General features: G+C 42.1%; 1 protein-coding gene across 1 annotated transcript in view; it reads right to left on the minus strand.

Moving 5' to 3' along the window:
• Positions 1-13,925, minus strand: part of Musk (muscle associated receptor tyrosine kinase) — a 95,684-nt gene extending 81,759 nt beyond the window's left edge. Inside the window, 3 exon segments of the mRNA XM_037202632.1 lie at positions 1,291-1,442; positions 5,548-5,674; positions 13,704-13,925. Of these exon segments, the coding sequence (XP_037058527.1) occupies positions 1,291-1,442; positions 5,548-5,674; positions 13,704-13,782 (358 nt within the window). The 5' untranslated portion in view covers positions 13,783-13,925.
• Positions 13,926-14,380: the final 455 nt, after the last annotated feature.

The raw sequence follows: 14,380 nt of genomic DNA on the forward strand, positions 1-14,380 counted from the left end.
GGCAACAGGCATGCAACAGGCATGCGTATGTAATTTTTTTCTCATTAGTAATGAGGAAATAAAGTTTGCATTATGGCAGAGTTCAGAGTGTTGTCAACAGCAGGTACCTACAGTACAAAGTGTCGTGAGGCCAGAGTGCTGACACTCTTCTTCCCTAAGAAAGAAATCAGCAGGTTTGTCCCTACTCCATGGAGGCAAGTCGTCAGTGCCAGAAAGTTCTTCACATCCAGGGAAGCTGGACAAAAGTGTCCATGATCAGAAAGTGACATCTTGGCACTGAAGACTTCGAATCCGCCAGTGTGTGATGGGGCCCAATATGGGTCCTTGATTTGGCAGACTGGCAAAGAGTTCAGATAAATAACCCTGGATTTTTGCAGGGTGACGACTTGTAAGATGAAGCAGCTGATGATTCTGTCCCCGGGCTATTAAAACCCTCAGGATGAGAAAGAGCACAAGATGGTGGTAGACAAAGACAACAGAGAGATAAGGAGGACAGAATCAGGGTGTCTGATGAGTACGGAGTGTCTAGGAGCAAGTGTTCAATGGAATTAGAGAAGAGAATGATCAGAACCTCATAAGCCTTCATGAGAGAAAAGTGCTTGCCCAGGAGGATGAGAATAACGGCTTAAAACCGGCAACAAGGAGTGGGAGATTTGCTCCTGATTACAGCTAAACCTGCATAATGAGGTAGGGAAACTGGAACATCCTCCATTTAAGCAGGAAGCCACTCAGAAGAAAATAAGTAAGTGAAGAAGCAAAAACACCTACAAAAGGCTGAGAGATTTAAAAAGGGTGTTGGCTGTAATGGGACCATGCTCTTTAAATCCCAGTAAGAGCTGGACAGTTGGTCTAGCACTTAAGAGCACTTTCCAGAGGACCAGTGTTGGGTTCCCAGCACCCACACTGGGTGGCACACAACCACCTGTAACTCCAGCTCTGAGGGATCTGACACTCTCTTTTGATCTCTGTGGATAGCTGAACACACACAGCACACATATGCACATAAATAAATGTTTTAAAAATGAATTTTTTAAAAAAATGCATAATGATTTCAGAAGGAAGTTCCCAAATATAATCAAGAGCTGTGTGAAGATTGAAAACAAAGCAGGAGAGGAGAGTGAGCGAAAGGATTGCCTGAAGGTGGTGGCTGGGGCAGGAATGAGGGCTGGCCTTGTCCTTGAGCGTTGCGTCACTACTGAACTTCAGGTACACAGCATGCTCTGTTCAACGACGGTTACAAGTCGTGTGGAGACAACTTAAAGGTTATAGATGATGCTCTTTCCTACTCACTCATCTTCACTTGTAGAGCTCCACAACTCTCCACGGCTCCTCCCACGCCATTGTTGGCTATGCAGCAATAGATGCCATCATCACTGTCTTCCACACTCAGGATGGTGAGGAGCTGACCATTCTCCCGGATGCTATAGCGGGTGTCAAACAGCCTGCAGGTCACAGAGCAAAGTGGAGGATCAGCGTACCATCTGTGATTTTTACACACACACACACAAACACACACACACACACACACACACACACACACGGACACACACGGACACACACGGACACCCACACGGACACCCACGGACACACAGACACGGACACACACACGGACACACACGGACACACAAGGACACACACATAAAGATATAAATATATATATCTATATACAAACACACACACATAAACATAAATACATACACTTACACACAGACACAGACACACACACAGACACACACACACACACACACACTCTTGTCTTTAACTAATGGATCAAATGGATGACCAGTCAGTGATGAAGCAGAAAAAGGGTTAGAGGAAACGTGTGTTTTGCAGAACTGTATAATCTTGCTTAGTAGGGTAAAATAAAGCTACTTTATGTTCTGATCTTTCTGGGCTCCATAATCAAAGCACTACTAAGTTGTACAAAACAATTCTGTGAGGTGGTGGCTGTTGCTAAGAACAAGTGTAACATTTACAAAGGGAAGTGTGTGCTTGCATGTGCTTGCATGTGCTTGTGTGCTATTCTGAGCTTACAAAGTATGCAAGGTTGTCTGACCAGCAAGTCCCAAGGATCAGCCAGTCTCTGCCCCACCCCCAGAGGTGGGATTACAAGCACCCACTACCACAGTGAACTTTCCTTTTGAGTGTGTGTATTCTGGGGATTGAATTCAGGTCCTCCCAATCCAAAGATGCATGAGTCTTTTCCCACAAGGGAAAAACTGGAAAGGGAGCATGCATGTAATTGCAATGAAATGAAAGAACTAAATATTTATAGATATCAATAGCAATTAATTGGATATCCATTTATTCATTTAATAACTATTTTTTAATAATTTTTACTTTTATTATGTGTTATATTTCATGTATATGAGTGTTTTGCCTGCATTATTTCTGTGTACCACATGCATGCCTGGTGCCTACGGAGGCCAGAAGAGGGTGTCAGATTCCCTGGGACTAGATTACAGACAGTTGTGAGGAAATGCATATGTGTGCTGGGAATGAAACCTGGGTCTTCTAGAAGATTAACCAGTGCTCTTAACTGCTGAACCATCTCTCTATCCCTTTTTATTCTAATGCAATATAATAATCATGAATGTTGTAGCGTGTTTTAATAAATTGAAGATGAGCAATGAGTTTATAATTGAATAAAATTTAACAGAATCTTACTTTCCTTTTGTTGAAGTCATTAATGACTGAATAAATACCTTAAATAGAACCACACCACTTGCCTTCATGTTTGTGAATTGTAGTCATCTTTTGTGCTTAAACAAACGTTAATCATACAAAAAAAGTTTCCTTATGACATTTCTACTCATGTATATAGTGTTATTACTTTTTATCCCTCCCCTGCTTCCTCTCCAAAACCTTAGTACTTCCCCTTTTTATAAACAGATAACCTTTAGATATCTAACAATTAACAGTCACTTATCTGCCTCTGCCTTGAGATGCATAAGGAAATAGAAGAGCTTCAAGCTATAAAAAGCATATTGTGTGTGTTTGTGTGTAGGTGCATACATAGTCTATTTAATTACACACAATTGTCCAGTGAGAAGGGACTCAGGCAACAGAAAAAAGTTGAAAGGGATCATCCACCTAAATTCCCAGTGACTTCTATTGTTGGACTTTTTTAATTGTTTGTTTTATAGTAGGGACTCTCAATATCAAATGTATACAGTACACTGAATGACTGTCTCCAAAGACCCATCCATGTCTTCATTGTCAGAGCCTGTGATACATTGCAAGGGGTATTTGAGCATATTAAAAATCTTAAAATGGAACATTCTAGATTATCGGTGTGAGTCAAATACAGTAACAAAAAAGATCCTTTTAAGGTGGACAAGAGAGGCAGGAGAGCCAGAGGCATGTGTGACATGAGAAATCAGTGGTGTGACTGCTAATTTTACTAACAGAGGAAGGGAGCAGAGGACACAGGTGGCCTCTGGACTCTTAAAAGTGAGACAAGATTGTGTCATGGAGCATCCAGGAAGAACTGAAGCTTTGACTTTAGCTCAGGGAGATTGCCTCACACTCTGGAACTGTCAACCAATATGGGTATGTTGTTTGAAGTTGCTACATTTGTGACCACTCGTGACAGACACAATAGAAAATAAATATAAGTGTTGGTACCTGGAATCATGGTGCTGCTGGGACAAATACCTAAAAATGGAGGTGTGGCTTTGCAATTGGGAAGTTGGGGCTGAACTGGCAGAGTTTTGAGCAGCATGATAAGAGAAGACTGTCAGCTGAAACATGTATGTTAATGACAGCTACTGGAGTCTTAGAAAGAGCTAAGAGACATAGTAGGGAAATGCTAAATCATCTTAGAGAAAGCCTAAATTATCACTAGCTGACAGTTGACTTGAAGGGACTATTGATAAAAATATGAATGGTAAGACCTCTATTTGTGGAGGCTGAGACAGAACAGGGGATGTTACCTGACCCACCCCTGGGACACCCCCCCCCAAAAAAAAAGAAGAAAAGACAACCTCAATGAAGAGGCAGAGAGTTCAGCCAAATGATGCCTCACACTTATTTCTAATTCAGATCTTGTGGATAATGGACTCACATTTAGCCAGGGAAATTTCCAGACACAATGTTAAAGCTACAACCTGGTGGTCTTTGGAAGTTTGTCGTAAAATTTAAGAGAAGTACTGCTGGGTCTGAAGAGTTGGTTCAGCAGTTAAGAGCCCTGGTTCTTACAGAAGACCTGGGTTTGGGTTTGGTTCCCAGAACCCACAACCCTCTGTAACTCCAATTCTAGGGAACTCAGCACCCTCTTCTGGGCACCAGGCATGTATGAAATGTACATACATACATTCAGACAAAATACTCATACACGTAAAATAAAACTAAATAAGTCTTCCAAAGGCTGTTCAGAAAGAAAAGGAAAAAATACTGCCAAGTAAAAGTAGAAATTTAGGCTTCATGAGTTGGAAATCTCAATCTATCCAAACTGCAAATGACATAAAGGCTGTTTTCTGGTGTTTGAACTGTTTGTGAGCAGTCCTGTCCTGGAGCTTCTGAGAGAGCTTGCCTGGCAGAGCTCATGAAGGCTGTAGTACCCAGTGATGCCTCACAGCACTTCAGAAGGAAACACAACATTTCAGTCAGAGACAATGAGAATATGTGTGCCCTTTCTCCCCATCAAGTTCGTAGATCCCCACCTATGGACAACTGTTTAAGGACTCACTGTAGATGAAAAAATGTGCACTGAAGCCTAGTGTCAGATGTGGTGGTATTTGAGATGTGGCCTTTGGAAGGTGATTATGTTTCATGTGACTGAAACTCTTGTGAGTGGGACTAGTGTCCCTATGGAAGAGAACCAAGAGCTCTTTCATGTCCTTCCCTCATATGAAGAGACAGTGGTAAAAGTGGCCATCTGTGAACAGAAGAGTAAGCCTTCATCCGCTGACCACACCCTGAATCTGCTGGCTCCTTGAACTTGGAACTCCAGGCCCCAAGGCTGTGAAAAATAATTGTCTGTTGTTTGTAAGCCACCAATCTTACCAATTCCATCACAGTAGCTCATGCGGACTGAGAGCATTCAGCTGCAACACTGCCTGCTAAAGCGTCCTCCAGCTCACTTGGTTTTAGAGTTTTCAGAGTATTTTTGGTGAGCTAGCTATTGTGATGAGGAAAGAAGCAGACCCTTTATCTGCCAAATGGGACTTTTATCCGTCTGAGAATCTGTCTCATTTTGAAAGAAAAAAACACAGAAGTCAGATTCTTAGACAATAGATTTCATAGTTTGGGGACAGAGGGGGGATGACAGGATGCCCCCTCAGCTCCTCTGTGTGTCCTGGGACACATGCCCGCAGACTTAGAATACCATGGTGCTTCCTGGGAAGCTTCAGGATTCTCATCTGGCATTCCCCGTGTCAGATAAATCAGTGATCTGCCCTGAACTTCAGATCTCCTGATTGTAAAATGAATATATTTTCACTGTACATACTCTAGAAGGTGACCTTTAGTGCCACCAACAGTATGGGTGTATTTCTGTGGGCGAGCAGAGCAGGCATCCTTTGGAAGATGAGGCAGGGTACTTACTTAATGAGGATTTTATTTCTGGTCCAAGAAATCTCGGGCTGAGGGTAGGATTCCACGGCACACATGAAAGTTGCTACTTCTTCCACTAGGGCATCTACAGTTTCAAGAGGTGTGGTGATGACGGGAGCTAAACAGAGCAGAAACAAGGGAGAACTTTCCAGAATGTTATTTATTACTCGTGCTTTAGCAGCCAGAAGCTATGACTTACCTGGATGAATATTACTGTTCAAAAGCCCACTAGGCATGGGATGACCTGTCTGTCAAGTCAATGTTCCAGAGGAGACAGGAGATCCCTAGCTGGCTAGACTAGCTAAGTCAGAAAGAGACCCTGTTGTCAGTAAATATAGCGGAGAGCAACCAAGGGGGATATCTCACATCAGCCTCTGACCTCCACACATGTGTGTTCAGATGTGAAAATGTGCTCCAAGCCACATAAAAATACACAAGTGAATTTTAAAAAGAAATGAAAATGTAAATTAAAATTATACTCACTGGGGTGGCTATAAAGATAAAGAAAAATAACAAACGTTGGTTGTGGGAGCCCGTTCTGGGGTTCCTCGTGGCTTTACCCAGCAGGTCCGAATAGAGGATGATCAGGACCACGGGCCTGAGTGCAGGTGTGTGAGATGGTCTGCACTTGGCTGTGCTGGGGGAGGAGGTCTTTTGCTCCACCCCTTGGCGTCTCTATAAAAACCCTGGACCAGAGACAGTCGGGGCCCGTTGGAATAGGTTCCAGGCCCTCTCGAGGCTATCCTTTATTTTCTATCTCTTTATCTCCACAAGATTCTCCGCTATAAATCCTTCTATCTAATATTTCCTGCTGATCGCACTCAAGAAAACTCTGGGAAGCTGTGGGGGTGGTGGGTAAACGCCCCACAGTTGGTGAAGATGATGATAGATTAGAACCATGTGCATTGTGGGTAGGAATTAAAATGGTGGTCATTGAGGAAAAGTATGGAGGTTCCACAGAAAGAAATCAAGAGAATTATGATCAACAATTCCACTTCCAGGTACATATTCAAGAGAAATTAAAGTGAAGACTTAGATACTCAAATATTTTCACATCTCTGTTCATAGCATCACTACTCATAATATCCCAAAGATGGAAGGAACCTAAGTGCCACCATCAGATGGCTAAACAAAATTAACATACACACACACACACACACACAATGAGATATTATTTGGCAATGAAAATAATGTTATATTCTATGACACAGAGTAAACATGGAAACAAAAAACAAAGCATATGAAAATAATCACAGAGGATCATGTTATAAGATTCTATTCATAAAGCATGTGCAATTCACAAGCCCACAGAGCAAAAAATACATTAATTATTGTCTAGGACTGGGTGGGAAGGAAGGTGCTACATCCTATGTAGTGGATTACAGGTGGTTGGGAGCCTCCTAACATGGGTCTTGGAGACGGAACCCAGGTCCTCTGGAAGAGCAGCAGTGTTCTTTAACTGCTGAGCCATCTCTCCAGCCCCACACAAAAAAAAGTTGAGTCATTATTGATATCCTAGAATCTATCACAAATGAGCGATCACGCACATAGAAAGGTATGTTAGATGACTCGGGCCATGAAACAGATGAATTCCCCTCGGCTGCACTAATGGAGTAAAGTGAGCGAAGGGAGCATACTGTGGATATCATTCTGTATAAATAAAACACTGATTGGCCAGTGACCAGGCAGGAAGTGGGCGGGACAAGGAGAGGAGAATTCTGGGAAGTGGAAGGATGAGTGGGGAAGACACTGCCAGCCGCTGCCATGACAAGCAGCATGTGAAGACGCTGGTAAGCCACGAGCCACGTGGCAAGATATAGATTTATAGAAATGGGCTAAGTTAAGATATAAGAACAGTTAGCAAGAAGCCTGCCACAGCCATACAGTTTGTAAATAATATAAGCGTCTGTGTGTTTATTTTATAAGTGGGCTGTTGGACTGCCAGGGTTTGGCGGGACCAGGAGAGAAGCTCTCCAGCTACAGGAGCAGGTGGTTTTGTCTTCTTGCTATGGTCTGCTGGAGCTGGTTTGCACTGGCAAGAATGAATTGCTCTTTTTTATTTTTTCCTGGAATTTTGCTAGTAACTGTTAAATAGCTATTATTGATAAACTAAAGTGCATACATTTATAGTTAAGTTATATTAATGCTTAATACAAATAATGCTTAAAAATCAATCACGTCTAAGCTGCAGAGATGGCTTGAGTTTAGTCCCCTAGGATCTACGTGAAACAGCTGGGTACAGGAGCACATGTCTGTAATCCCAGCCTTAGAGAGGCAGAGACAGGAGGCTTACTGGCCAACCAGTCCAGCTGAATTAGTGAGCTGAAGATTTAACATGTCTCAAAAATAAGGTAAAGAGCAGCCGAAAAAGACACCTAGACAACCCCTTCATACACATCCATCAGTCACTTTTGAACTACAGTATCTCCATGCTCTGGGACTACTTTGATGGTGAAAACGGCCTACAACAATACTGTGCCTGCTGATTCTTGACTATCTCCAGGATTTGTTGGTTGTTTGAAACTGGATGTGGTTTAGAATCTTTTTACTGAAGCAGGACAAATCAGGAGAATTATTTTTTTTTTCTCAGAAAATTGGACCTTAAATATATTTCAGAACACTGTCTGATAAACAAGACAGGATGAGATCATTGCAAAATAGTGCTTTGAAGGGTAGCAATAATAAAAAATGCTCAGGCTTTCGTGAAAGGTAAACATGTCAGGCAGAGGAGCAAAACAGAAAAAAAAAAAACATGGCGTGTCAACTGTCTTGGAAGCAGAAGTAGCCTTTTCTGTTTTGTTTGTCTACTTCGTCTTTTCAAAATAAATCTTAACAACCATGTGTTATTTTTTATTTTAAAAATAAACTCGATCCATCAGTTTCTTTCACTGTGCACAGACGCAGAAATGTGGAGGTGGTGGTGATACACACTCTGCTAAGAACAGTTAAGACTGAAGAACCAAGATACAACCAGCAAAATCTTGAAAATCTTAGACACAGAGAAACACACGAGGTGTCACTTAGAGCAGTATCGTGTTAACATCTTCCCACATCCAGTGATGTGACAGTCTTGGTCTGACTCTGGTTTCAGTAATATCAATACCTAAAATTGTTCAAGAACCTTCTATGTGCTCCATCCCATATGTCATCTTTACTATCTTATTTATAAATAAATAAAATAAGAGTTAAGTACAATTAAGCATTTGTAAACTAGACAAGGACTAAGGATAGTTAAATCATTTTTTTTTGTAACCATTTCCAAAATAGGAAGTGGTAAAGATGAATTTCAGGGTTAAGGGTGGCTTAAAGGCCCTGTGTCTGAGCTGGAGAGAAGACTCAGTGGGAAGGTCCTTGATGTGAAACCATGAGGACCCGAGTTCAGATCCCCAGAGTAAACATACAGCTGAGATTGTAGCAGGCGTGTCTGTAATCCCAGAGCTCTTATGGGGGAGGGTGGGAGATGGAGACTGGAATCCTTGGAAGCTGGCCGGCCAGCTAACCTGCCTTACAGAGTGGCAAACAAGAGATCTCCACATACATGCCTCAGTTTGCACATATCTGCACTTACACATGAAAATGTGTGTGTGTGTGTGTGTGTATTCATACACACACACACACACACATACACACACACTGAGAGAGAGAGAGAGAGAGAGACAGAGAGAGAGAGAGAGAGAGAGAGAGAGAACCTATCTCTGAACTCTAGAGTGGATGTATGTTATAGTCACGGTTATGCACAGAAAATGGGAGGTTTAAATCAGTATTAATTTCTAGAAGCAGAACATAAGTTTTCCAGATCCATTTTGCCCATCTTCCAAAGCTATTCAAATTCCCCTTGAATTCCCTTTGAAGTGTTCGCTGATACCACCATGTAGCTGTACTGGAGGGTGTGATCGGCTCAGCAGGTCTCTTCCTGTTTGCTCTCCTCCTCACCCAGCTTTCATCCCAGCCAGAGCCTGTGTAAACCAAACCTCTGTCTTTTCTCCTGATCCAAGAACCACATGAACAACAAACACATGAGGATGAATGCAACCCTTTCAGGATCCACAGAAAACTTAACTTGAATTCTAGGTGTCGATGAGGAGGTCATGATACTACCTTCCTTTGTCTTTTGTGGGCTTAGAACATGGCGCTGACACACCGACTTCTGGCTGAACCATGACTAATGAACGTGCCCAAATGCAAAGAAGCCAGGTGCATTTTTTTTTTCTTTTTAAGAAAATTGGTAGCTGAGAGGTCAGACCTTTAATCCCAGCACTCAGGAGGCAGAGACAGGCGGATCTCTGAACCAGTCTGGTCTACAAAGTGAGTTCCTGTACAGCCAGGGCTACACAGAGAAACCCTGACTCAACAAAACAAAACAAAACAAAAGAAAGAAAAAGAAAAGAAAAGAAAAAACTTGGTGCTGAGACCTTAAAAAATTCATGTTTTTCTAATTATTATCAATATAACATTGCTTCTTTATTTTTTCAGTCTAAGTAAACACTTTGGTATTGGAAATTCTTCAGATCCCTCAGAGAGAATAATAGGTATTGATTGTTATCTGATGTGTTCTAATAGCTGGCTCATTTAATTGCAGTGAAATGAAAATTTTTGTTACAATGTCTTTGTAACTTGTACGATTAACCTAGAATGACATTCAGCCATTTTCAAAGCTGGGTCATTAATTCCTCAAAACTGAATATCTTCTCGATTATTCCATTGGGATGGACTTTCACGGGAGTTCTGTGTAGCCTTCGAGAATGGCACAGTTTGCATCCCTCAGAGGTGTTCCTTTGGGTTAAGCCACCATCCTGTAAGGACACAAGTAAAGCATGCTACCTATTACCTCACAGCAACCATGGGGAAGCCTTACTGTGACAGTGGATAATGGCATTGCTTCATCCACAAGGAAACCAAGACAGAGACTACATGCTTTCCTTAAAGATGGTGGGGACAGGAAAGGGGAAATTGATTGTAATACCTGCTTCCCATTCTTGGTTGTCTGAACTCTAGCATCTGGTATTTTTCACATAACCCCAGATTCTGCACCCTCAAGTTCTTCTGCTTCATGGCCTCTGAAAACGCCGATCCTGAATTCATCTGAACACCTGCCCTCACTACTCCTGTGTTCATGTAGTGCTTGCTGGACACAGGGAAACAAATTCCCAGGTTGGAATCACTCTTAAACTGCCATCTGCAGCCCTTCCTCGATGCTCTACTGGGCCTGTGTACTTCTGTCATCTTCCTGAATGGACCAGTCCGAGGATGTCCCCTTCACTCCTCCTCAGTGGCCTCGAGTCCTACTTCACCTTCAGAGACATTATGAAGTTCCCACTCTCCCCCCCTCCCATGAGCAATGACGTAAAGCAGCTGTTTTTCCTACACATACAATGAGTGTCAGTATGAAACACTCACCCAGGACTTGCTGTCCTGGATGGGGTTCACAACAGCTGTGTCAGCTCTGACTGAGTCATAAGTGGAATCTGTGAATCCTGTCCCTGCATACATGTGATCTAAAAGACAGGCAGGGCTTCTTCACTTTATCTAAAGAGAAACTAGACATTAAACACCATAGGTTTGGTAGTAAATGGGTCGTTTTGAAAGTGAGATTTTGTGAGGAAATCCTTGTGCATATTAAATAACTCCAATTCTGCTAATGTGAATCTTCTGCTCTTATTTTTTACACCACACCATATGCTTAATACACCCTGATAAATCAGCAAGTGCTCTTAAAATTTATGGCTGAGGAAATTCAACTAAACGCTGGCTGCTTTCACACATGATGATTTCTAAAAGTCTCCTGCTTGAGGTGAGGAAATTAAACTCATTAAAAAAAAAATCTCAGGGCCTGGAGAGATGGCTGAGAGGTTAAAAAAAAATCTCACCAGTTAAGGTGATCTAGAAAGACGAAGATGTTCTTCTTTTGGTGTCAGAATGCTAGGCGTTTCAAATAATTGAAAGCTAAAATAATAAACCATTAATCTACAAAGCCGGATAATCTTATGATGAAAACAGTATATGGAGGGAGACATGATTCCTCTGAATATTCTCCCTAGCCTTAAACAGCCCTGTTTTAAGTACATCTGTTCTGGACTTGCCCTGTCTACCAAACAGGACTGTATTCAGTGACACACCACTGCGCAGGTCCCTTGATTTCAGTCTAAACAAGTACACCCTCTACCAGACTCTGCCCTGCTATCCTCTGCCAGCTACTGAGAACTGCCGTGAGCTAGTTCAGCCAGGACATCTTCATCATCTTCACTGATAATTAAGAAAACAATACATTCAAATGGCTCTTTTCTAACAAAATATGTCACATATTACAACATTAAAATCTTAAAGATTTCATGTTTCCTGATGTTATTTGCTTTCAGAAGTCATCTTGTACATCGAGCAGATGTCTAATCACCTAGAAGTGGTGTTTGGGGACAAGGCCAACATGAGTGAAACCAATATTAATTTCAATTTTTACAATAAACAGAGTAGGCTAGGAAAACTACTGTTTTAACTTTAAAATTTGCAGCAAACACATTGTAAAAAAGTCAAATTGGATCGATATCCTGGTGGTTTTCTTTAAAAGCTAGAATACTTGTTATTGCTACCCTGTGCCATGATTCTGAAGTTAACAAAACAGAGATGATAATATGCATTTGAGTAAAGGCTTAGGATGGCTAGGGACTAAAAAGAAGTCAATTCTCTCCAGATTCTAAGTTAGCATACAAATAGAGAGGTGTTTGGTGAGGGTTTGTTGTTTTTTTTTTTTTTTTTTTTTTTTTTGTGCAACCAGGTTTGATCAGAACTTCAAAAGAGCTGCCCTCTTCACATCCTCCTCGATTGTGGGTAACTGCTTGGTACAGATTAAAATGAATAAGACCTATTAGGAGCCACAGGTCCAAACAGCCAGGTGTTGCTCTTCCGGACATCCGTGGTCTGATCAGGAAGTATTAGAATGACCCGAAGCCAGTGGTAAGTCATTCTGGCTATTATTAGCTATTTTTAAAGGTCCAGATTCTTTTTTTATCTAAAGATGCCTTAAAGTAGCATTGTGATGTAAATGATTTAGTACAGTAGAAGAAACCAACCACTTTGTCCGAGTAAAATGGAAAAAGAGAAGCAAGAAGTAAATAAATAAATAAATAAATAAATTCATGCAATCAGATTGTTTGGAAAGAACACTGTCTGTTACTTACATGGGATCCTTGACCTTTTGCCTCCCAAACTGTAGGAACTACAGAACCTAAAGCTGTGTTTCCCACGCACCCACAGACACCACCTTCACTGATTCTTCAAGGTAAACTTCATCAGTGCTTTGGCACCTCTGTTGAAACGGGAAATAATTCATCCGACTAAAACCCAGCCCTCTTCACTTAACAGCACTATTAATAACATTCAGTCTGCCTCTTCGTGTCTTGCTTTGAAAAGATTTCAGCGAAGACCCAGTAGCTTTGCGAATCACGTATTTTCCACTCTTCCTGATTCTAACTGTCATAATACTCTGGCCAGAAACCACAGCACTGTGAATGTTCCTGCTGCTGTGACAGGTGTTTGTCACTTTCTTAAGTTGCTTTCCCCCTTAGGTGGTGTTATTTCCGGTACATTCCAAAGCACTGAAAAAAAAAAAAAAAAAAAAAAAAAAAAAACCAGTGCAATCTCTCGTCAAGCCCAAATCACAACGCCAGTAACAAAATTACGGCGATGTCTCCAGGCTATTATTCTACAGGGACCTTCTGTGCATCTTTCTCTGGGTCTGCTTTCTAGCTACTAAAATGTTCATTAAGAGTTTGGTAAAAAGCTAAACTTGAAAATAAAAATGGCTTTTACTTCGGAGCAAAACACTCTGGATATCTGGAAGTGGGGTGGATTATGCTCTTGGCAAACCAGCATGAAATGGTTTCTGTCACCCCTGTAGACCACCCCAACATTTGACACACAGAGAAAGAAACAGAACAGACCTCCATAACTCACAGTCTACCCGGCAACATCTCCCTAAACGAGAGGGCTCCACACGCATCATGTTTTTAATCACAGAGCTTAGAAGACAACTATCATCGGAGAACGTGTCTCTTCCTCCATACATTCCGCCCCTGCCTCACCCAAACACATCATAGTACGATCAGCCACCATGAAGCTCACACACATTTTAAGGCAAGATAGTGCAGACCAACCTTTTGGAAGTTTCTCAGTCCCACTGAAGGCAACCAGGGTGAGAATCTGTAACAGTGGAATGTTGACGAGCTCTCTCATGGTTAATCCAGGCTCAGAGCGAAGGTTGCTTCTGGACAATTGAGGAAAATTCACCGTGGTTTACATTTTAAAGCATGGTTTGTTACAACAGGGTTGTCTACTACCGACTGTTTGTGTCTGCAGCGCCACAGGCTCTGAGTATAATCAGGAATCCTCAGACCTGACTGTGATGATGGACATGGCCAGCTGGGGAGTATCCACTTAGGCTGGTAACGCAAGTGGAGGACTGGAGGAACAAGGGAAAGAAAATCCCTTCAGAATCCCTTTTAAGACAGTGGCAGAAGGACAATACCAGATGCCATTGGCGGCCACTACAGTTTTCCCTGAGCTATAGCGTTCCTAATGTGATTTTGGTCCACCACCTCTGCTGCACTCAAATGAGGAATCCGGATCAAACTAATTTTGACTCCTCTCCATCTCTCGCCCAACCCACAGCCCACAGCCCACAGCCAACCCAGCCCAGCTGCTCCAGGTTTCACCCGCTCCACACTCCTTGAATTCTTGCCCTCTTGTCCCTTGTAGGAGCAGGATGGGACCCTAACCTGTTTCTTACAGTCCTTAGAGTCTTGTACCTTCTCCCTTGGATATCTTATCAGGA

This window comes from Peromyscus leucopus, chromosome 2 (assembly GCF_004664715.2).
Source record: "Peromyscus leucopus breed LL Stock chromosome 2, UCI_PerLeu_2.1, whole genome shotgun sequence".
NCBI lineage: Eukaryota > Metazoa > Chordata > Mammalia > Rodentia > Cricetidae > Peromyscus > Peromyscus leucopus.